Genomic DNA, 26,532 nt, shown 5'->3' with positions numbered 1-26,532 from the left:
GAGAGAGAGAGATCGATAACCAGAGGAGACACACACATACACATCAACTACAGAGATGTTTTCTTCTTTATCCATTCCTGTGCACTGCACTGAAGTACTGTGCAAGCATGGAGATGTAAGTGACATACACATGCAGTACACCAGGAGGACACTAAAGTACTGGAAAACAATTACAATATTTAAGAAATGTGGGTCATTTCCTTCTTAAATATTGTCATCGTATAATAGCAATAATTCCTGCCAGAGTGCAGGCATCACTGGATTTACCAATTGTTGGCTTTGTTTGAGCATTTGGGCTTCACCCTTGTCATCAAACCACACAACAGTGTTTAAGTCAGTGATAATGGAGAACTCTGGGCTGCAAATGTATGTCTGCATGGTGCTCTGAACGTATTAGAAGAGTTTAACAGCTGCCTACTACTGCCCTAACATTTTAAACATTATTTTGGAAGGTTAAAAAATGACTGACCTATCACAGGAAGTGTCCAAATTTGCAGAACAACTAGGATTTGCCTCATACTTTTGATGTGCTTCTTATAAAATATTTACTTTTTCCTTGTAAATCACTGAAAACTGCAGTCTGCCAATAATTTCAAGCTTTGCACTAATTGTTGAATTTGTTTCAAAAAGTACACATTGATGCAAAACATTTGTTCTATTAATGTTTTAATGTCTCTGATTTTTGCCCTGCCATGCCCAGTCATACTTCTTAGCATTCATAAAATGTATGTTGATACAAAACCTGCAGTTCAGTTTGACTACAAATTGGCCTTAATTGTTCATACTTTTACCTTGTCTCAAGTAAGTTCTTTGATTTTCTGTCATATCACTGAGGATTAGGGTCAATGCACAGTGAATTAAAACTTTTTGTTCCGTTAAGTTTTTAAATAAATGAAAAAATATAAAAATAGAAGCTCATGCATATATGAGACCAGCCTTTGTATTGATATAAGAGACCCTTACAATGCATTCATGAAAGCAACTTATGCACAGTCCAGTATTCTCCATTATTGCTGGTAAAGCTTGCGGTACACATAACCGGTCATGGATTATTGTTAAAATATTCATGACATTCAAACAATGCTATTATAATACATATCTTAGAACTCCATCGACAATGTGATTGAGACCTCTTTAAAAACAGTTGGAGACTTTTAAGTAGTGAATGGACAGCACATTAAAGACTAGCTGACACTGGTTGTTTAGTACCTATTTGTCTGTACTCTGGTATAAGTCTTCATTGCTTGATAGCACTGTTACAACAGCAGGTAATGCTAAAGTGCAGGTCTGTAAGAAGGTGCATACGAGTTTGTATGACCCACCAATGTAACCCATAGTTTCTGGTAAAGGATGGGCCACAGAGCCCATGTCGATATTTGTTGAAAAAGAGCTTAATGGCGTTGCACATATATTGAAAGATACTAAAATATTTCTCAACAAGTTATATGAATGGTCTGATATGGACTTTAGAGATGATGTTCTCCTGGTTACCATGGATGTTAATTCATTGTGTACTTGTATTCCTTGTATTCCCAATGACACTAGGATAGATTATGTTAGGCTATTTTTAAGTCAACATTCAGATTATTCCAGTGATAAGATCTATTTAATATGCAACCTCTTAGAGATTATCTTGAAACATAATGCTTTTGTTTTTACTGACAGCTTTTTTCTCCAGTGTACAGGGGTAGCCGTGGGCACTGTTTGTGCAAACAGTTATGCCAACATCGTTATGGTGAATGGGAATCAGAGTATGCGTTTTGTGAGAACAACATCTTTTCCAGGTTCATTTTATACTATGGTCAGTTTGTTGATGACCTGTTTTTTGTTTGGGATAATACAGCTGATACCTTGTGTGAATTTATACAATATTTGAATAGCATGACAGACTTTTTTTGATTCACTTATGAGTACTCGTATGAAAGCATTTCTTTTCTGAATGTCACAGTTTTTAAGATACAAGGAGGCTAGGGTATGAAGTTATTTTTAAAACCTTGTAAAAAACAACATGATTCATACACATAGCATGCACCCAAGACATGACAAATGTAATGTCCTGAAACGACAATTTTTTAGAGCAGCACGTCTCCATAAGAGACAGTGACATGTATGACTCTTTTGATAGTTTGACATCTAGTTTTATGGATAGAGGCTATGACAGCACTGACATAACTATACGCGTACCAGGCCATATTTTGATAGTCACACAACATCTGACAATGGTGAAATTAGAGAGGTGAATCAATGTACATGGATGAGTCTGACCTTTTCAAATGACACGAGCTTCATCTCTGATATAGTCAATAAACACTGGAAGATTTTGACATCAGATAGAAGGTGCAAGGAATTATTACGTGAGAAGCCTTTATACTGTTTTAAAAATAGACCGCCTCTTAAGAAAATGCTATGTTATAGACCTCTGCCTTGTACTGATGCTAGCACTAGATAGAAAATGCTATGTTATAGACCTCTGCCTTGTACTGATGCTAGCACTAGATTGTATAGAGTTGGTACATATCCCTGTCATCACTGCTATGTTTGCAAGTATATTAGAACAAATGATCAATTTGTGCATCCTGACACTAAACGTGTTTTTAAGATTGATTTATTTGCTAACTGTAGCAGTTGTAATGTGGTTTACTGTGCCAGCTGTGAAACATGTAGAGCTTTCTACATTGGCAAAACTAACTAATGTCTTAGAGACAGAATAAAAGAACATTTATATGCTATTAATAGATGTGATGAAAGGAATACCTTTCCAAACATATGAAGTGCAAAGGACCTGATTACTGTTTTAGATTTATGGTATTAGAAATGGTTAAACCAGGACTGAGAGGAGGAGACATAAGAACATATACTGAATGTCTTGAAATCAAATGGATTACTTTGTTACAAGCAACTAATGGGATGAGGGCTTAATGATTACATCCTAATTAAGCCATTGTTAAGGTCACATGGCCTTAAACGTTAGCATATTTAATGGTGTGCACTGCTGTTTGAGTCAGACCTGAAGAAGTACCTTGTTGGTATGAAAGTGCTCATCTTTTATGTTTGTGTATTGTAGTAGTTTGAATTAAATGGTTTTACACTTTTCTGCCTGCTGTTTTTTTTTGTTTTTCCTTACACTAGTTTGTTTTTACTGTAAGCTCCATTTTGCTTTGCTGTTGTACTCCTTTCAGGACCATGGTCGAAAGTGTTAATAATGAGGGCATAGTTATTGAGGCTAATCAAGCTGCCTCTTTTTCTAGATGGCTAGATCGGCTATTAGCTGTGGATTTCAGTCCCTTACTTCCTGTGGAAATCCCGTCCATGGGACCTCCTCATACACCAAGTATTAGTACTGATGCTAACCAACAGTTTATGCTGAACTTTCACAAAGTAGAGTAACCTCTATCGGTATAAAAGACTGCAATGGCAAAGACTTTATTTTGAAGCTTGCCTTAAACATAGAGTTATTCCATGAGGTCTGCATATTTGTATTATGCCTACTAATGGGAATTCTTTACCAAATCTGTTGAAAGAATGGCAGACCAATAACTTGGAGGTAAGTGCTGGCTATATAAACTTACTTTTAAAATACTTTGCCCCTGTAGAGAGCCAGCTACAGAATGACATTATAGAGCAAATACTCCATTTAAATACTACTGTGGAGTTTGTGCCATTTAAACATAAGCTTGATGAATTGTTTGCAGACATTGCATTATATGATAAACATTTAATGGTTGTTAAAATAAAAAAAAAGACTGCATAGAAATGTCACAGATTTCAGTACATGGCACACTTTTTCATGGTCTGATGGAAAATGTTCAGTTAGAACTTGTGACCAATTGAACGATCCGAACACCAGTGATCAGGCCAATGAGGCTAGGAATATGACCAGTAGAGGAGGTTCACTTGAGCAACCTCATACAGAGCATGATCAACTTACAACGGTAGAAGCCCTGATGCACAGGACAGGAGATTTTATAAATACTCCTGAGAATAGTGTATATTTAACATCTAAAACCCAAGTTTCTGTGGCAGGGTTAGATGATCGGGTGCATTTGGATGTTGTCGAGCACTCGAATGAGACACAATCATCTATCGATAGCTTGTCTGTTAACAAGCAACCTTTTTTACTGCTTCAGGCATCTGAACTGTTGAAAACAAAGCAGAGAGGGAGCTCCCTGAGCTGTGAAAAGAATTTCAAGAAAAGGCAGTTGGTTCACAAGCATCACAAGAACAGACCAGTGATCCGCAGCAAATTACGGAAGGTTTGATTTTTAATATTTCATCAGATGTGTTGAGTGATGAACAGAATAAGGTACTTAATCTTGGACTGAACTTTATACCAGCTGGGCACTCATCTTTTGTTGATGTTATTAATGACTTCAGATTTTTTGTACGTAACATTTCTCTGAGAATGGAGTTTGGTAACAATGGTTTTATGAGTTCTAATTTTAGGAAAGCTAGTATGTATACGCCTGTGAACACTCCTCTGTCAGAAGCATTCTATAGGCTTTGTGAGGATAATATTTATAAATATTTTTCTAATAAGCATGATAACAGTTTTAAGAATGAGTCGGGATAAATTTAATTCTTTGTTGGAGTTGACTAAGCGTGATGACATATGTTTCTGTCCCGCTGACAAGAGAGGTGGAATTGCTGTCATGGACTCTGCAGACTATGTGAATAGAATGCTTGTAATGTTGAATGATGAACCACGTATACTGTGACTTCCAGGTTTGATGTATTGAAACTAATTGACAAAATACATGTAGAAATTGAGAATCTGCTGATGGAAGTGTTGTTAGATAAGTCTCTATATGATTACTTATTGGTTGAAAATTCACTTATATCTCAAATATATGGTTTACCCAAGGTGCATAAGAGTTTGTTTGACCCACCAATGTAACCCATAGTTTCTGGTAAAGGATGGGCCACAGAGCCCATGTCAATATTTGTTGAAAAACAGCTTTGTCTGGTCCTTAATGGAGTTGGACATATATTGCAAGATACTAAAAGCTTTCTCAACAAGTTATATGAATGGTCTTATATGGACTTTAGAGATGATGTTCTCCTGGTTACCATGGATGTTAATTCATTGTTTACTTGTATTCCCAAAGACACTCGGATAGATTATGTTATGCTATTTTTAAGTCAACATTCAGATTATTCTAATGATAAGATCTAGTTAATATGCAACCTCTTAGAGATTATCTTGAAACATAATGCTTTTGTTTTTACTGACAGCATTTTTCTCCAGTGTACAGGAGTAGCCATGGGCACTGATTGTGCAAACAGTTATGCCAACATCGTTATGGTGAAATGGGAATTAGAGTATGTGTTTTGTGAGAACAAATTATTTTCCAGGTTCATTTTATACTATGGTCGGTTTGTTGATGACCTGTTTTTTGTTTGGGAATAATACAGCTGATACCTTATGTGAATTTATACAATATTGAATAGCATGACAGACTTTCTTCAATTCACTTATGAGTACTCATATGAAAGTATTTATTTTCTGGATGTCACAGTTTTTAAGTCACAGGGAGGCTTGGGTACAAAGTAATTTTTAAAACTTTGTAAGAAAAACAACACGATTCATGCACGTAGCATGCACCCAAGACATGTCAAATGTAATGTTCTGAAAAGACAATTTTTAGAGCAGCACATCACATGAGAGAGAGTGACATGTATGACTCTTTTGATAGTTTGACATCTAGTGTTATGGATAAAGGCTTTGACAACACTAATATAACATTGGCACAGAATGAGAGCATCATGTTGAGAGATATGCGCACCAGGCCATATTTTGATAGTCACACATCTGACAATGGTGAAATTAGAGAGGTGAATCAATGTACACAGATGAGTCTGTCCTTTTCAAATGACAGGAGCTTCTTTTGTTACATAGTCAATAAACATTGGAAGATTTTGATATTAGATAGAAGGTACAAGGAACTATTAGGTGAGAAGTCTTTATACTGTTTTAAAAATCGACCATCTCTTAAGAAAATGTTATGTTATAGACCTCTACCTTGTACTGATGCTAGCGCTAGATTGTGTATAGTTGGTACATATCCCTGTCATCACTGCAATGTTTGCAAGTATATTAGAAAAGACGATCAATTTGTGCATCCTGACATTGGATGTATTTTTAAGACTGATTTATTTGCTAACTGTAGCAGTTGTAATGTGGTTTACTGTGCCAGCTGTGAAACATGTAGAGCTTTCTACATTTGGCAAACTAATCAATGTCTTATAGACAGAATAAAAGAACATTTATATTCTATTAATAGATGTGATGAAAGGAATGTCCTTTCCAAACATGTGAAGTGCAAAGGACCTGACCACTGTTTTCAATTTATGGTATTAGAAATGGTTAAACTAGGGTTGAGAGGACGTGACATAAGAACATATACTGAATGTCTTGAAATCAAATGGATTACTTTGTTACAAGCAACTAATGGGGTACGGCTTAATGATTACATCCCAATTAAGCCATTGTTAAGGTCACGTGCCTTAAACATTAGCATATTTAATGGTGTGCACTGCTGTTTGAGTTAGATCTGAAGAAGTACCTTGTTGGTATGAAAGCGGTCATCTTTTATGCTCTTGTATTGTAGTAGTTTGAATTAAATGGTTTTATGGTTTTCTGCCTGCCAGTTTTTTGTTTTTTTCTTTCTGTAAGAATGTTACTCTTTTTAATGGTGTCTGTAGAAGTTTGACTGTATCTCTTACATTCCACAAGAGAATATTTTTGAGGTATAGTGAGCATTATAATGAAGCAGATGAAATGGAGAAACACCAACTCTTTTCCCCAGACATTCAAATTCTGGCTTAGCAGAACACTCCATGTTAACACTCTCCAGCTTCTTTCTCCTTAGAGTGAGCGCAGATTATCAATTGCTTGGAGCGATAGTCTATTAATCTTATTGTACTATTCTGAAGAGAGAAAGTTAAGCTTCTAAGAGCCACTGATCAATGGGGATTCAAAACCTGGCACTTTTTCAAAAATACAGCTGATAGCTGAAATGTGTGGAAAATTACACATTTCGTACTGCAAAAATAATATGATAAGTGGGTCAGATATTTGTCCTTGCTTTCTAAGGAATACTTATCTGAAAATACACATGTTTTATAATACAGAAATCTAGTCAGTGACAAAGACAGACCATCTTTAATATTCAATCTGGTCTGTACAAATGATAATGGCCAATTATCAATGCACTCTACAATCAAGGACTTCATGCAATCATTCATAAAATGATGGGGACAGAGGAAATAATTACACACATGTAAGATTTTCATTATGCAAAAGTATAAAGTGTAATGAAAGTTTTAGGGTATCACTGTGCCTAACTGAAAAATCGACATCTGGCTTTAATCCATCAGAGGCATTTTAAAGTGGAACAAAATGAACCTAACTAACCATAATGAATACATGCACAATTTGAAATACCAACTGACAAATGCATGTTTTTTTCCTTCTGGGTATATCAACCATCTATTAGTGTTATGTGATTTCTTATACTTGGTAGAACATGCCCTATAGTAGTTACATATAAATAAATGTAGATTAGTTAGCTAAAACAGACAGAAATCCAGAATAGATGCCAAGCACTCAAGTAGTAGGATTCAGATACTTATTAAATTGATAGCCTGACACTAGGTTCTTTTCCTTCACTTCAACAGCCTACGTACTTTAAAATATCTTTTTAAAGTGGTATCTCAATTTTATTCAGAAAATTAATCATTCCCAAGTATCACCAGCTAGAAGTGCTACAAAATTCTCATTAGAAGACTTTTATTTGTAAAAAACATATACAAAGCATTTGTTAACAATAACACAGAGTGTTAGCATACAGGGCAGCACAGTGGTGAAGGAGATAGTGTTTACCAACAGCAAGAGGTTCTCTGGTTTAATTTTCAGCAAGGTGCCTTCTATGCAGAGTCTTTATGCCCTCCCAGTGCTTGTGTGAGTTTTCCCTGGCTGCTCCATTTTCTTCTCGCATTCCAAAGATGTGCAGTTGGTGGACTGGACATTCTACATTAGCTATAGGTGTGTGTGTGTGTGTGTGTGTGTGTGTGTGTGTGTGTGTGTGTGTGTGTGTGTGTGTGTGTGTGTGTGTGTGTGCGTGTGTGTGCGTGTGTGTGTGTGCACGATGCACATGTGTGCGTGTGCGTGTGCATGTGTGTGTGTGTGTGTGTGTGTGTGTGTGTGTGTGTGTGTGTGTGTGTGTGCGTGTGTGTGTGTGTGTGTATATGTGTGTGTGTGTGTGTGTGTGTGTGTGTGTGTGTATGTGTGTTGTATGGAAAAACAATTGTGATGGGGCTAACCACCCAATAGTATGAGCATTGTTTCTAGATGTTTGTTACTGTTGACACCCTTATCCTATGCAGAACAAAATGGGAAATAAGAGTTGTGGATGGATGAATGGATGGATGGATACAAGTTATTGTTTTACTTAGGGAACTCAGACCTAAGATGGAAGAATTTCAAAATAAGAATTATAATGCATAGGAAAATTTTATGTGAGAAAATCAGATCCTAATATTTTATTGAATGAACAAACCTAACACATAAAGACCACTGACCCTGAAGTGAATGGAAGCTTAAACAAATAGGAAAAACACACATTTTATAGGTTCATAAGGCATATATACTAGGATAATGACCAGTGGGATCCTTATAAACCTAGCCAAGCATCTCAAATGTATCCTGCAAGTTTTTTGATTTTTATAGGTGATTTTTAAGAGATATATGTGTAGATCATTGTGTATATTGTACCTTGTCAGCCACTGTAGCTAGATAGCATGTGCATATAAGTTACTGAGCATGTGCAAGATCATTGCTATTTTGTATAATCAGAGTGATTGCAGGCCTGAGTGGAGATGCACATGTGAGTGTGTTTGAAGTAATGAGTCAGTGAATTAGCTTAAATATTTGTTCCAGTTATAGCTCCTGATGTGTTATGTACAGTAAACAACTTGAACCCATCACAGTTCCTCAGTGTCTCATTTGAATACAAGAGACATGCAACATGATGTCAGAATGGGATCTGAGGTTGAAGCAATTCACAAACCATGACTCATGCAGTTAGAAGTGGAGGAATATACAGTAGCCAACTTGCAAACAGGTCAGCAGTTATTGAACGGTACCTAAACTCGTTTAAATGTTATTTTTCAGTTGCTGAATAAGTGGTGAATCATTCAAAATATTCACCTAGATAAACCAAATTTCTGAAATTTGACATTCTGATAAAAGCATTTGAAATAAATACAAAAGTGTTCAAAATAATTTCCAAAGTGTTAAAATGTACAAACAGGCTAAAACATCTGCATTTTTTGCAATGTAGTACTTTTTCACCTTAAATGAAACTTATTGAAGTGTCCAAAGTGTCCAGAGTGTTCACAGTGTTTGCAGTATTAAAGTAAAGCCTTTTCAGAAGGATTGCTATAGATTTGAGCATAATTACAAGTACGTGGTCTGTTATGGCAGAGGGATATAACAGTCCTGAATCGCTGGTGTTTGAAAATAATATTGCTGAAAATTGATGAATGTTTGAGGAAGAATATGATATTATTCAGGCTGCATTTTCTGATAAAGATGCATATACAAAGGCATTCATACTTCTTAATTTAGCTGGCTTGGAAGCCATTGAGAAGGAATATTCATTTGTGTATGTACCTGCCATGTATGCATGGGAGGGGGATAACCGCTATATTGTGATACAGGCTGAAATATGGGAAGACCCTGAATGCTTAAAATGGAAATTTAGAAAAATGTGTAACCCCCCAAATGAATATTACAATGGAAAGGAACATGTTTTACACAAGAAATCAAAAGTCTGGTGAAACTATAGCAGCATATATTACCGACTTAAGAAATAAAGCTAAATTGTGCAGATTTGGTGTTCTGAGAGATGAGTTGATAAAAGACAGTCTTGTGTGTGGTGTTAATAATGGTGTAGTGAGAAAGATTTTGCTTCGAGACAGTGAATTAATGCTGAGTAAAGCCACTGAGATTTGTAAAATATGTGAGCTTAGAGAAAAGCATATGAATATGCTTATGAATGAGAAAAGCATGCATGCAGAGTCTGCCAGTGTGAATGTTGATAGTGTACAACACAAAGCTAAGATGAAAAAGAAATATAAATTGAATGGGTCCACAACACCCAACCTTATTGTTAGCTGTTGTAATTGTGGAGGCAGTCATGAATCTACATGAGAAAAGTGCTTAGCTTTTGGTCAGGAGTCTCGCAGATGTAAAAAGTGGAATCATTTCATAGGGCTTTTCAAGTCTAAAGTGGCACATACTTTTATTAAAAGAGAACATATGAAGATGCAAGTAGATCAGATCAAGAGCTGTAAGCAAACCTTCTATGCCGATGGTGTTTCTGTGATCAATGAAACAGTTAATACTGTAGATTATCAGTTGGCAGCAAAGAGTGAAATACTTTGTACTCTTAGGATTAATGGGAATCCTGTAGAACATAAAGTAGACACTGGATCCAAGTGCAATGTCATATCAGCACAAATATTTGCCAGAGTAAGAGCTGGTGAGAAACTTGATTCAGCAATTAGTGCAAATCTAGTGCTCAGACTGATGGTACTGTAGTTCTCAAATGCCATTCTGATGGGAACAGCTATGACTTGCAGTTTTATGTTGTCAAAAGACATGTGCAGTCATTGTTAGGCCTCAAAGACAGTTTGAGAATGGGACTGATTTCATTTAATAAACAGGTCCACCATATAAGTCTGAACAACAACAACAATAGTTTCACACAGAATATTTTTAGTGAATATGTTGATATTTTCACAGATGAGCTTGGCAAACTTCCAGTCACATATTCATGAAGTTAAACCATGAAGTAAGCCCAGTTGTCAGACCAGCAAGAAAGTTCCAGTAGCAATGCAGAGTAATGCAAAAGTAGAACTAGACAAAATGGTAAATTTAGGTGTCCTTACTCCAGTAAAAGAGATGACTGAAAGGATATCCTCCATGGTTGTAGCCCATAAGAAAAGTTCAGATGATATTCAAATATGTATTGATCTGAAAGACTTAAAACAAAATGCTTAAATGTCCTCATCATCCGATGCACATAGTAGAAGAAGTAGCTGGTCTTATGCCAAATGCCACTGTTTTTTCTGTCTTAGATGCAAAAAGTTCATTTTGGCGAATTTTGCTGCATCACAAATCTTTATTGTTAATCACTTTAAGTATTGAAAATGCTATTTGGGATAAATTCTCCCAGTGAAATATTTTAATGTGCAATGGAACAATTTTTTTCACGTTATCCATGTGCTATCATAGTAGACAACATTATTGTAGTGGGTAACGTTGAAGTCAAACATGTTAGAAACCTCAAGAAAGTTCTAGGCCATGCTTGGTAAGATAGTCTTAAACTAAATCCTCAGAAATGTAAATTAAAACTGAAAGAAGTTACTTATGTGGGTCATTTGTTTACTAGTTCTGCCTTACAACCAGATCCATCTAAACAAGCAGCAATTCTTGAGATGCCAGTTCCAGAAAATGTCACATCTTTACAACATTTTCTTGGTATGGTCAACTATTTAGAAAAGATCATCCCAGACCTGAGTGAGCTTTCAGCACCATTAGTGAGCTGACATGGAAAAATGTAAACTGGTCCCAGTTGGAACAACACCAAAAAGCATTTGATGTTCTGAAACAGAAAATCCACATTGAGATATTGTGATGTTCACAAACCTGTAACTCTTTCATGTGATGCTTCAAAGTATGGTCTTAGTGCAGTATGTCTTCAGGAAGGCATACCAGTAGCATATGAATCTAGAACTTTATCCCAAACTCAAATGCAGTACGCACAAATTGAAAAAAGAGCTTTTGGCAGTGGTGTTCACATGTTCAAAGTTCCATGATTATATTTATGGCAAACCTGCTCAAATAGAGACTGATCAACAGCCTATAGTGACAATTCTAAACAAGCCAATACATACAGCCCTGGCATGCTTACAGCACACAATGTTAAAATTGCAAAAGTACAGTTTCAGTATTGTCTATACAAGTGGCAAATTTCTATACCTTATGATGCTTTGTTAAGAGCACCCAGACAAACAACAGAACAATGTGAAAATGAGAAAACAGACTTTGAAGTAATGGAAGTCAAAATTCTTTCCTCATTACATTTTGATGAACTCAGAAATCATACAGCTTCAGACCCAATTCTCCAGAAGTTGAAACATGTTATCAGTCAAGGATGGCCAGCACAACAAACTAGTTACCACTTAAAATACAGAAGTATTTTCCTTACTAAGACAAGCTTCTGTTGGAAGATGCAATAATCATGAAAGTTCCCAGAGTGATACTTCCTTACAACATTACAACAGGAATATATCAAAATGTTGAATCGTAGTCTCCTGAGCACTAATTCAACCAAAATAAGGACAAGAGCCATAGTATTTTGGCCTTCTATGTCAAAAGATATAGAGAAGGAAACTCTAACATGTTCCATTTGCAACAGTACTAAATTCCACCAACAAAAAGAACCACTTCAGCTAAACAAGATTCCTGAACTACCATGACCAACATTGAATGGTCAACATTACTTAGTGTTAGTAGACTCTTATTCTAATTGGTTTGAAATTGACCTTTTTCCTAACATAATGTCCATGCTTCTGTGCATGGTAGTCCACACAAAGTTGTATCTGACAATAGTGCACAGTTTACAAGTCAGCAGTTTAAGAGGTTTGGTGAGTCTTGGGACTTTGCCCATGTTACTAGTAGTCCTGCGTATCCACAGTCCAATGGATAAGCTAAGTGTGCAGCTCAAAGTGAGAAGGACTTGACTTGTCTGAAAAATCCAAGAGAGATGGTATCAATGTTTTTCTTAACTTACTTAATCTCAGAAATGTTCCTTGAGATAATTTGCTTGGTTCACCTGCTCAGAGATTGATGTTCAGACAGACTAGAACAACTCTTCTGATCAGTAAACAATTATTGATATCAAATGCAAAGAACAACAGAATGGTCAAATTTCAACTTTTGCGAAAACGTCAGTCACAAAAGTTGCACTATGATAAATCCAGCAAACATCTCAGACAATTAAGACAAGGAGAGATTGTGAGAATGCAAACATCTAAAGGATATGACTGAGTAGGAATTGTCAAGAATATTTGTAAAGAACTGAGATCTTACATTGCACAATCTGAAAGAATGGATTTCAGAAGGAATTGAAGACACATACTAACAGTCTCTGAACCACTGACACTGCAGATCGCCTGTGCCAATGCTCTGTTTCTCAGAGTGACTCTACATGTGTTAGAATTCCAGAGGACAGTGTTCTTTCTTCAAGTAATCTTGACATAATCCTCGAAGTTCCGATTGTAAAAGAATCTCCAGGACTGTCCCAGTTGCTAAACCCAATCAAACTTTTTATGTGTTCAGATTGGGTAGAATTTTCAGATTCAATCCAAAATACGCAGCAACTTGGACTTAAATGTTGATGTACATCTATCTTGTAAAATATCTTGTTCTCCTATTGCATGCCAAACAAATCAAAGAGGTAGGATGTAGATCATTATGTGTGTTGTACGTAGTCAGCCACTGCAGGTAGATAGCACATGCATATAAGTTACTGAACACGTGCAAGATCAGTGCCGTTTTGTATACTCAGTCAGAGCAAATGCAGGCATGAATGGAGATGCACATGCTAGTGTGTTTGAAGAAACAAGTCAGTCAGTTAGCTTACGAAGTTTGCAGTATATGCTCCAGTTACAACTCCTAATGTGTTTATGTATAATAAATGACTTAAATGAATACCCAGCCTCAGTGTCTCATTTAATACACAAGACATGCAACACCATATACCAAGGTCCTTAAATGAGTTTATGGTACTTACGTATTATCGCAACCACATTTTCAAGCGAATGGTGGTTGCTTTCCCTTGTGTCAACTGGGACCGATTAAGTATGAGAAAACCTCAGACTCATGTTTTCTTTAATGTGTTCTTGTTTTTAGGAAAGTTTCTCACTTCGGATGAAAAAAATTAAGGTTTGAAATAATAAGTTTCCCCATTTACTGCCAGTGTCTCAAGATGTCAGTTAAGCAAGTTCCCCCATTCCACACTTAAAACATGTTCCGCGTTCCTTTTTCTCAGCCTTTGCCCAGACAACAGAAAGCATTAAGAAAAAAAAAGCCAAAGCAGTATACCCTGTCTGACTCTTTACAAAGTGATCTGGAAGGGTAGTAGACTGTTAAACACTATCTTGGTGGATTTTTTTTTTTTTTTTTGTAAAATGACTATGGGTTTTCAAACGTTGCTTGCAATTTTTGGCTAGCTAATCCATTGGAGGATTAGACGTCTGATAGGAAGCAAAGACAATCAAGGGGATTTTCGAGTAGAAAGCAGCGGCAGTACTGCAAAATCATTTAAACATCTGATTAACCTCTCTAATATAATTGATCCATAAAGTGAGACTAGCACTGGGGGGGGGGGTGAAAGGAAGTTAGCAGATGCACAAGATTTTGCAGTACTGCTGTTTTCTACTTAAAAAAGTCTCCCTTGGTTGTCTTTGCTTCCCATCAGACGTTCTTCTGATGCACGTAAAAGGGCACAGAGACTGCAGTTAGTTTCTCCAGTCAAGCCACAGCAGAGTCGGTGAAGAAGCGGTGGAAGAAAATGGTGACTGCTTTACCAAGCCCTCTGTTTACAACCCAGCCTTACATCACACCTTAAAAATGTTTAAAATGGTGACTGCTTTACCAAGCCCTCTGTTTACAACCCAGCCTTACATCACACCTTAAAAATGTTTAAAATGGTGACTGCTTTACCAAGCCCTCTGTTTACAACCCAGCCTTACATCACACCTTAAAAATTTTTAAAATGGTGACTGCTTTACCAAGCCCTCTGTTTACAACCAAGCCTTACATCACACCTTAAAAATGTTTAAAATGGTGACTGCTTTACCAAGCCCTCTGTTTACAACCCAGCCTTACATCACACCTTAAAATGTTTAAAATGGTGACTGCTTTACCAAGCCCTCTGTTTACAACCCAGCCTTACATCACACCTTAAAAATGTTTAAAATGGTGACTGCTTTACCAAGCCCTCTGTTTACAACCCAGCCTTACATCACACCTTAAAAATGTTTAAAATGGTGACTGCTTTACCAACCCCTCTGTTTACAACACAGCCTTACATCACACCTTAAAAATGTTTGAACTTTCTTGTCAAACACATATCAGACAGACCTTACAAGGTAAGACCAAACATCCGTTCTTCAATTTTCCGTCAATTATCGCAGCATGAAAATGTGGTTGCAATAATACATAAGTACCGAGTTTATTGTTTCAATCACCATTTGCTATATTAAATACTCACCTATCAATTTATTATATGTTTAGTTTTTGATGTATTTATCAGCATATTACTCTCCTGTGCCCAAACAGTCAATTTAGTCAAGTTATTTTGCAGACATGCCTTATCTGTAACACATGTACTACTATGTTACTAAAATTTAATAAATAATTTTCTAGTCCTGAGGAGCTTTTCTCCCCAGGTCTCTGCTGAAAATGAGCCAAAAGCTCAGCCAGACTAACCCAGTTAACAAATGTAAAATAAATAAAATAAATAAAAAATGTAATCAGTTTACCCAAATTCAAGTAGTCTGCATATAGACTGTAGAACAACTCAGATGAAAAAAATAGGTCTGAAAGATAGAATCTAAACAAATAAGGGCCTAGGACAGAGCCTTGTGGGACACCCTGACTGTAACCAAAAATTGTATCTGTCCAGTTGTTGTATGATAATTGTCATGTCCGATTTGTGAGCCATTCAGCTATCTATCTTATCAAGAGTACATCAATACCTAGTTTTTCTATTTTGTTGATCAATGTTTTATGCATGACCCTGTCAAATGCTAAAGTTAAATCTATATAAATTACATCATATCACAATTTTTCATTCATAACTGTTATTATATTGTTATAGAACATCATGTTACAGGTGGTAATAGATCTATTTTCAACATATGCATGCTGATATATGGTTTCAAGTCCTATCCTAAGCAGTTCTGACAATAGCTTATCCAATATTACCTTCTCCATTATTTTTCCACAACACGAAAGTAGACTCTGGGTTTGTCCTACTCCCCTTTCCCTTAAAGACAGGTTTAATAAATGCATGTCTCCAATCTTGAAGAATATCCCCATATTTATATGACCTAGTGAATAATAAATATAATTGTACTGTAAGTTCTTGCTGAAGTGTTCTCAGGTCATTATTACTAATTCTGTCTCCTCCCTGTCCTTTGTTTGGATCCAGTTTGTGCAGTTCTTTTTCAATATAATCTAATTTGATTCCAGTGTCTGGGGTTACCTGGATGTCACTAGGATAACTTATGATCCCCTTTGGGCAGCCAAACTGCTTTGCATAAGATTTTGTAAATATATCTATAATCTGTTAGACTCTGCACAGAGTTTATCAATTTGCATCTTTACTCCTTCCACATCTTATGTATCTATAAAAAGTTTTCCTATTATGTTCAATATCTTTATATAAATTTGCTTCAAATTTTTCTTGATCTTGTCTCACACTATGCTTAATTTGCTTGTACAGCTTATTTCAGTTTGCAAAGTTGCAGTTCAACCTCTCTTCCATTTCTTATATTTTCTGTCTCTCACTTTAGTCAGGTATCTTTTCATATGCCCGAGAACATTGTTTGCTTTGACTTAAAAAAGACAGACTTCAATGCACTTGTTGCACTGTTACTTGCAATATGTGTTCATTTTAACACTTCAGGGTGCTTGAAATAATAATCTTTAGGGATTAAATAACTGCTTATTTAGAATGGAAAAAAACTGTGTAAGACAACCTTTATTGCTATGTTCCATATTTTATACATCTCAGGTTTGCACCAGTTTATGCTATCATTCTTGGCAAATACGTGGTGTATTTTTCTAGTTTATTTTATGATTTACTAACCAGGCAAGTAGGCAGGTACATGTCCCTTGTCAGCCATGTCCCTGGCCACAAGGGCAAGGATAACTAAAACATAAAAATACGTAGACAATTTAGAGAAAAGCCAAACAAGAAGCATGTTTTTAATGGTGGGAGGAAACTGGAGTACCCAAAGAAAACCAATGCAAACACAGGAAAAATATGTACATTCTGCGTATAAAGTGACTGTAATTACAGTTTGAAACTCAGACCCTGGAGCTGTGAAGTATTGATCTTTCCACAAAATAATATGTCACACTCTTGACTTTTTATTACACCATGATATGGTTCTCTTAAGGTGCCCCCCCCTCATCTGGTTAATCTTCTCAGCTTTGAATAATAAACCTTAGACACCACATATTTACTCCTGAAGGAAATGTAGAGCAGCTTCTTTCCTGATGCCTGAGTTTTGCTCTTGCACTTTCTCATTGTCTCTTCTCAGTAACTGCATTTTCATATCAGGTTCAGTGCATTTATGAAATGTCTTCTATCACTGGAAATTAAGAATTACAGAAATGATCTGCAGATCATACTCTAATACTTCATTCACTTCTGGTAAATATGTTTTATTCATCATAACTGCTACATGCATTTTTTTGCTGTGCCTGTTTTTCTTTTCTCTTTCATATATATGCAGATTTAACATCCTATATAATCTCAACTATACCTTCTACACAAGAGTTTTGAATATGCTTTGCACAGGTTTATGATCTGTTTGTAATTGCATTTCTTTCCACAAATATAGCATCAACATCTAAAATTCATCTGTAATAGCTAATAATTCTGCGTAAATATCTGAGCCTTTCCTGCTAGACCTTTCTTAACATCGGTCAAGTGCAAACAGAACAAGGTTTCAACTCATTGAGTATACTTCACTGATCTGGACTTCATAACCCACTGTTCTATACACAGATCTATAGCTTTTGTGGATTTAATTAGCAGCAATCATTTCAGGTTTGGGAGTTTTCATTTTTATACATGGATGTGTAACCACGATGTTTGTAAGGGAGTGGGGGCTGCAGGGAGACTTGTCCCCTGCAAAAAAGACAAGTTTTATTTTCTATTGTCATCCAGTTAAAGCATTAACCAGTTTGTTTCATCTGTTCATAGCCTGAATGGTTTTGACTTTATGTTGTATAGTGAAACTTCTTTATGGGATTCTGTAAATACTCCTGACTCACAAACAATTGGTTTGTTTTCCTGTAAGATGACCATCCCTGGATCATTCTAACTGGCATCTTTTTGTATATCAACTATTTAAATCATAATGCATCACCACATATGTTTTTGCCGCTAGTTAGTAAGCATTCCAAGAATCTTTCTTGTTCGTATCTCAAACCTCAGGCTACATCTTACTACAGTAACTAAGAGGTTTAGTTGTCTTAGACAGGTTAGGTATGAACTTTGCAACATACCAACTTATCCATCGTATTAATACATGTTTGTGTTCTGAATCTGGTGTTTGCACTACTGTTCTTTCAGTGAGCATGGTTTCAGTCCTTCTAATTTTGTAATATGGCTCATATATTTCAGCCAAGACACTCTTGTTTTACATTTGCTCTTATTTAACTTAAATGTCTGCAGTCACAGTGTCTTTAGGAAATGTATCTGTCTCTTTTTTTTATTCTTCTTATGTCGGGCCCTATACTAACACAGATCATCAATTATGCGCATAACACCTACTAAGACTTAAATTACTTGTATGGCTCCAATGCACACCTCTGTTGCAGATGTGATACCAAATGGAAATTTCAAGGATCTATATGTTCTTTAAGACAAATTAATGTTCACAATTTCAGGCTTGGTCAACAGTGACTATACTATTCACCTGTTCTGTTGGACTTTGCTTCTTAATAACACCTGAGTTTCTCTTTAGCTTCTGTTCTTGCTCAGTTCTTCTCTGAGAGATATTTGTACTTACCTGAAGCATGCATCACTGGTATAGCATCAAAATGTATTCCATTAAGTTACTCTAATGGAAAGCAACTCAATCCTGTTACTAGATCAGTTAGTCATGCAAAAAAAAAAAAAACACTAATATACTTCTCTATGCTACCTGAGATGACTTTGCAACTGTTGACTGCTCATGTACAAATTTAATCAATCCTTGCACACTCTGTGTTTTACCATGGACACCTTGATAATTCAAATAACATAATATATTAGATTAGCTTCCAGATCCAGTGACACTATTTGAAAGATAATATTATACTGCCCATGTTTATATTCACAAGTTACTTACTTCTGGTGTAATGGTTCTATTTGTTGTCAAGAATAAGTTATTGATTTGTGCATTGTTTTAAATTTGGTGACTTTCATTCCCAGTGCTTTAAAATCATTTTTTGTATTGATTCACAAGATTTATCCCATGGCTTGGTTTTTGTGATCAAATTAACAGATTGTCCTTGCATCAGGGCAAGGACCCTCTGGCCCATTTGCTCCATGGCAGAGGGGGTGTTGGGTATTAGGGAGCAGGTCAGTCTGCCAGTTATGTACACCTTCCCATCTCAAATTCCTTGGTAACTTGCATGCCCCATAATTGCTGTTCTCAGAAGGTACATGCATGTTACTGCTCATGGACAATCTCCCAGCTAAGTTGCTGAGCGCTGTGCTATGCAAAGTTTGCATGTCATGCCCTTTATTGCAGGCAACACAATTTAACTTCTGCTGGTTCCATTAATGGAGTGAACTCAGCTGCCTCCCTCAGCCCAGAATGAGTGAGCTGGTGTTTACTGCTCAGTCCCATACTTCACCAACCAGTTTGTCCAGCTCTCATGTTGCTAATGGAACAGGAGTAAACTGTTGGGCAGCCACTTCAAAATTATTTATTAAGAAAATTCTACAACTAGCATAAATACTTTCTTGATTAAATTTGAGATTATTTTTGCCATTTTGAAAGATTATCTTGATGCTCTGCTTCTTTATTGTACCTCATATAAAATATTATTTCCATTTTATTAGTAACAACAACCATTTTGCTTTCCTGTTATTCCTCAATAATGTTCACATTCTTTGAAACAATGTCATTTTTTCCTTTAATTATTTTTGCAAAATGACTCCTTCCACCACAACTTCTGCAAATTAGAATATACTGTGGATTTCTTCATCCTCCCTTTTGGGCACCTCACAGCTCTCTGTTTATTGCAATGACTGATACTGTAAATTTTCACTTCAGGCATCTTGCTTATTTGATTCACAAGTTATCATCACACTTCATTTCTTCATTTAATTTCCTTAAATGCATGCATGTAATGTCAGTTACTCTCCACACATTCATGAATTTTCATAAGGTATGACTGTCTTCATCCAAAAGTCTGCTCCCTGAATGATCATTTCCTGTACCACAGACTATTCCATTTGCCAAGGAATGATTTGTCGTCAAATGCTGAGCCTAGTAACATAAGCATCTTTAGTTTCCATTGAGTCATTGCTTCTTATAAAAAATAAATTATAAATTAATGGAAGATTTTTTCACAGCATACAGTTTTTTAATTTCTCCTTTACTGCTGCTGTTCTGACTTCTTTCCTCTGCTTGAAAGGTAAAAAGCTTCAAGACTCCTACCCCTAGAGCATGCAGAAACATAGCAAACTGTACAACTTCATGCTTCTCAGCTGTTTTGCTCAAATTTATTTATGCTTTTCAACCTCAGCCTATCTATAGAGTTTGTGCCTTATGTCTGAAAAGAAGCCCCTGTGACTCAATCCAGGTAATTATAGGCCCATCAGCCTTACCAACCTTATATGCAAACCCACAGAAGGTTCCATAGCAGAACTCATTTATGCAAAAAAGGACACTTAAGTGAACTACATCCCATTAGTCTGGTTTTAGTGAAGGTCAGGTCCTGCCTCTTGAGCCTAGTATGCTCTAATGAAAGGGCTACAGAAGCCATACAAAGTGATCACTCTCTGTACAGTGCTTATCTTGACCTGGCAAAGGCTTCTGATATTATTCCCCATGCTGGAATTATTGAAAAGTTACACAGACTTAAGGTAAACCCCTATATTGTTTGTTGAATTGTAAATTGGCTACCCAATAGTCTCCAGGATTTGAAAGTTGCTGGTACACTCTCAGAATGTAAAATTGTAATGAGACAAATGTCATTGGAATCTGTGCTAGGCACAAATCTAAACAAATATCCCAGAAGTGTAGCTGGCCAAATTTGCTAATGACTGCAAGCCGGTTACTGCTATCTTTCAACCACTGATACAGTGACACTAAGCAACTCCAGCAAGAGTTGAAATATGCACAAACCTGGTGTACTGAAAATGGTATAGACTTAAATGCAAAGCATAGTTGAGCTTAGCTAAAAAGCTGCTCCTACCACTTATGTTATAAATGGTACTCCTGTTTAGATTGAGGGGGTCATAACAGACCTGGGTACTTATGTGGACAATATTTTCTCATTTGAGCATCATGTTTCCACCATAGTCAGGAAATCCTACTATTTGGCTGAATTAATTTATCAAGGGAATATCTTCAAGAAACAAAGAAGTCATCCTATCCCTGTATAATTCCCTTATCAAACCCATCATTGAGTATAATTCCCCTTTTGGCATGTACAAATCCAGGTACATTGCTCAAGTAGAAAGGCCCCAAAGATTTCTAGCAAAGAAGATGAAAGGTTTAAATCCTTCAACTGTCCCAAAACATTAGCCCAACTTTCCTTATACTCATTAGCGCACTGTGTCTAGATTTTTGAGACATGAAAGAACCAATCTTATTTGACCTCCCATTTCTTCACAAAACCAGTGCTTCTACAGATACTCACAATAGAGACCTAAATCTACACCAAAACATAAGCAAGACTTGTTGGAGGGTTAGATTCCCAACACAGTGTGATACTACTACTCAAAACAAGTACTACTCTGGATAGCATTAAGATTAGTCTAGATGACTGGATGGGTAGACACAAATTTACACCAGTTTTATCATACAATACCCTGCTCAGTTTGGCAGATAGTAGCATTAAGTGCTTGATAAAGGTGGCGATAACTTTTAAGTTTGCCTTCTTAGAGGTATATATAGCTAGACATATTATGGCCCCTGTTTTCTCTTGCCTAGTATTATTCTTATGTTACTAAGCAAGAAACAAACAGAATGTCTTAATCTATTGCTTCCAGTTTTCTTTTGAGCCGTCTTGCATAGGTTCATATTCTTCCCTTGCCAGTATTCACCTACAAACAGTGATACAATTCTTGCTAGCTGCTGTTGGACTAGTTTGCCTTAGTAAAAAAACTTTCTTTAACCCTTCCACTATTCAGATACACTGGGACTGAATTGGTTTGGTAGGGTAATAGTTTGTAGACTAGAAAAAAATGTGTTTACTTTATAGTTGTATTGTGTTTCAGGTATTGCAATGCCACATTTAATAGGCATGACGAGATTACTGCATTGTATTGACAACATTAATGATCTTCTACTTTGGATGTACGAAAGAAAGGCAATAAACCTTCCCTGCTAACTGACAATGACCAGTTTAGTGTCTGAAACCTCAAAGAGTTTAGTATTTTTACAGAAAAATCAAAATTATTTTTTGATTCATTTGCATAAATCCCACTCCAGTCACTGAACCAATGTACTGTACTTGCACATGCAAAAGCCATCAGAGTGGGGAAACCTTGAGCAATACACCTTCATATAGAGCTTATTTACCTTAAACTCACTATCAACAAATGAGAATTAGCTTGGCATCATTCAGAATATCAACTCAAAATGCTGCAAACACTGAAGTTAATGAAACATAATCTGATGTCATTTTGAGTTTCAGAAGACATGCTTCAATAAAACATACTGCAGTCAATCCAAAAACTACTGGAAGCAGTAATGGTACTAATGAACATTGCTAAATAAAGTCATATGGGTAAACAAATGCTGCATGCTGTTTATTGCTACTTTTCCATTTTGTGAAGTATATGCTGGCGAAGACACAACAACATGCTGCTATGTCTTTTTAATCCATTTCCCTGTCTGCCTGCAGTATTATGCTCCTTGGATTAATTGAAAGTATTATTGTATGAATATTCTGAGTCATGGCTCAAATATTCAACTGAAATATTTTGCTCATCTAGGGTAAATATCTAAACATTCTTGGAAATCCCTTTATCTGCCCAAAATATTTTGTACACACGTGCACACTGCCAAAGACATACTATCTTCTTGAGAAGGTAAATAACATTACTGGTTACATTAACTATTGTTCTATACAATGCTGGTAAGCACAGCAGATTATAATCACATTTTACGAGGCCGAAGATTCAATTACAGTTGTTATTTATGACACACTGTCCCATTATAGTTGAAAAGCTGAGATAATCCTCAAATTCATTAAACACTCACAATGAGAAGTTAATATAAGGGGATAGAAATCATCATCATCATCGTCATCATCATTATCATTCTTACCTTGACAAAATGGCACCCGTGAATCCCACTGGTATAATCCATTTGGATGGAGCCTGCAGGTTGCATTACTGCGTCCAACCATTTTGTATCCTGGGTTGCAGTAATAGTGGACTGCACTTCCAACAGAAACTCCAGTCTTGTTTAAAATGCCACCATTCTTTGGAAGTCTGTTCAAGCTACAGTAGACAGCTATAATGTAAAAGAAAAACAGACCGCATATTAACATGCATTTGAAATGATCCATCTAAATATACTAAAGGACTTCATTCCCCCATTTAAATAATATAAAAATGTAGTTTCAAATCTGGCATACTCAACTGCACTCTAAGCAATAACAACCAAAAACAAATACAAATTATTGAGGTCTATCTTTTAACTATTGTACACTACAAGCTTTCTTCCACAATTACTTAAATTAGTATCAGCAGTTCAAGAAGAAGAATATGCAGATGGGAGTAAGGTAATGCTGTCTTCATTCTCATTAGAATGAATCCTTTAAAGTGCTGACTCGTTTCATCTCACATACTATAAGACTGTTATGTGAAAATTTGGTCTTACAATTCATCTGCAATCTTTTCAGTGAGAAAAGAATGCTAAAATACCTGTTTTTTAGTTTCTTTTTACTTTATAATATTTAAAATAGTTGTTCTCTGCATACTTTAAAGACTATAGTGTTAAGTGTCCACTTTAGGCTTAATTTAAACTGTATTTCTAGTTATAATATATAAGCAACAATTTTTGTCAACAATGTGGACCTTTACTGACTCTGTCACCTGTTATATCTGGTTTGGAGCATAAGGTTAGTGCCTCATCACTATAGCCAGACATATAGTGTAGTTACATGCACTGGTGGTAATGCAGAGGTTAAGATAAAATACCTGCAAATAAAAACATTGATGACCAACACTAATTAAACAAACTTACTAAAAGGTAGATGAGCTGCACTGGCACATTTAGATTTTGACAGTTTACATTTATTTGCCTTTGAAAATGACAATTTCTGTCTAATGGCGGAACCCCCATGTTGACCATAATAGCTCATTCCAGGGAAACAGTTTTTATTTGATGACCAATGCAAATTCAAATAATCTGAGAGTGGTTTCCTTTTGTTTAACTAATTCAACTCGAAAGTGGCAGTATGCCTCAGACGGCAGTGGAACCAGTCAGCATTTTATGTAATCATGTTATATAAGGCAATGCTTGTAGTGCAAAATGATACAAAAAGGATAACGAAGAAAGAATTGCAAACAGTTTACTCTTGGTTAGCTAGCATGGCTCAAAAGCCATATTTATGATGAAATCTAAAACATGTACCTGATTGGCTCTGTTAAGTCCCAGTATCTAGTAAGATGTAAAATTTGGTGAACAAATAACTTCAAGTGATAACTGTATAACACAGGAAGCAGATTTGTAAACTCATTCATTCATTCATTCATTCATTCATTCATTCATTCATTCATTCATTCTGTTTTGTTATATTTTTCTCTTGATATTTCCAGCTGTTCTTTTAGCAATTTTTAGTGAAGACCCAGGGAGGAAATCTTCAGCCATTTATTATGTAAACTCCTTTTAGATACGCAGGTAAAAGGTAAAGATCAGTTAATGTATGTGTGACAGTATTCTAGTAGACATACAAGATAATAGCTAAAGATCAAATTCTGTATATACACACACATATATATATATATATATATATATATATATATATATATATGTATATAAGGCTAAGAGAATATCACATCGTAAGACTGTGTCATAAATGTACATGATACAGCTTGTATTTATGACTTGTACAAAGCAGCTGCATCAGGACTGGACACTTCACGAGTGCAAGACTATGACGTCATTAAAGGTTTAATGATGTTCAACATCAAATAATTGCATATAATAATTAAAGAATCCTAAAAGGGGTTAAGATATGTATAAAACAATACAAAGATATTAAGATTTATGCAATGACGCCACCAGTTATATATTTTCTTTTCTTTTATTTTTTTTTTCATTTTTACATCCAGAAACCCTTTTCAGGCATGACCCCAGGCCAATTAGTCAATCACTGCAAGAAAATGAAAACATGAATGCCTGTAATTTGTTCGGGAAAATACAGTAATGATTTAAAAGTATTACATCATTCCTTGTTAATTACTTAAAGAGCTTCATTATAAAATTTAAGAAAATACACACCATCTTAAGTCTTGCCAAGCAGTTTCTCATTGTGAACCGAATGAAATTAGGATAATTTGTCAGTTAAAAATAGGTAAAGTTGGATGATACCCTCACCATAAGCAGAGAGTGAAAAGGTTGTAGTCATTCAGCTATATAATACAACAGACTTGGCAAGTTGTATTGTTGGCACAATGATCCCAGAATTAAATTCTGACAATGTTCTTTAACCAATGACAAACTCAGGGGCAAAGTTTCTTAGGGTTGAAGTCAAGGTCTAGAGGTAGATCTGAAAAACTGCAAGTAGGCAGACACCACAAGAGTACAGCTATGTGAGCAGTACAGGCTGATGGTGGCCAGGAGTATTGTTTCAGGTCTTCCTTCAAAATGGATGGAGAGATGGTGGATGGTGCTGAAGTCTGTCAGTGAACAGTTCCCATAGCAGTGATCTCAACACTTAGCAGCGCTAATCCTCCCAAACCCAATGGATGCCATCATTTGTACTCTGACATTACAAAATAAACAATAAATTCACTTTTGAGTAAACCAGTGATATTTTACAGAGGATGCCTTATTACTGGGGGCTCCAATGCTTTATTACCTCTAGTAACCATCTTTAAAATAGGTCAGTAAGTAAATGTATAGTAAAATAAGTCTGAAAATCACTTCTATACCCATTACCTAATAGCCCACTGCACACAAAGTGCAACAAATTGAATTAATATTTCAAAAGAGGGAATTTCAGTTAAAATATTGCACAGAGGGCATATTATTCCTGGTGGATGTTTCAAATGCATTGCTACATTATTAGTCCTCAGGATTCAGATGCCTTCTCACCCTGTGTTATCAGCTTTAAAAAAATTAATAAACAAAAGGTAAATGTCAATGTCATTTCTACAGATAAAGGCATTTTCGAAACCTACTACTTAATGGTACACCGGACTCAAAGTAGCACTGATACAATTAATGTTCCAAAACAATGAATGTCAGTTACTAAAATGAAGA

At 35.9% G+C, this 26,532-nt stretch overlaps 1 protein-coding gene across 1 annotated transcript in view; it reads right to left on the bottom strand.

Annotated features, from left to right (window-relative positions):
• Nucleotides 1-26,532, bottom strand: part of LOC122792903 (CUB and sushi domain-containing protein 1-like) — a 4,548,980-nt gene that overhangs the window by 1,885,115 nt on the left and 2,637,333 nt on the right. Inside the window, exon 38 of the mRNA XM_044060461.1 lies at nucleotides 23,365-23,553. Coding sequence (XP_043916396.1) covers nucleotides 23,365-23,553 — 189 coding nt within the window. The remainder of the gene's footprint in view (nucleotides 1-23,364; nucleotides 23,554-26,532) is intronic.

The sequence above is a fragment of the Protopterus annectens genome, chromosome 2.part0 (assembly GCF_019279795.1).
Source record: "Protopterus annectens isolate FY-2018-M chromosome 2.part0, PAN1.0, whole genome shotgun sequence".
Taxonomy (NCBI): domain Eukaryota; kingdom Metazoa; phylum Chordata; order Ceratodontiformes; family Protopteridae; genus Protopterus; species Protopterus annectens.
The sequence above is the reverse complement of the archived record's forward strand: the minus strand, read 5'-3'. Positions and strand labels throughout refer to the sequence as shown.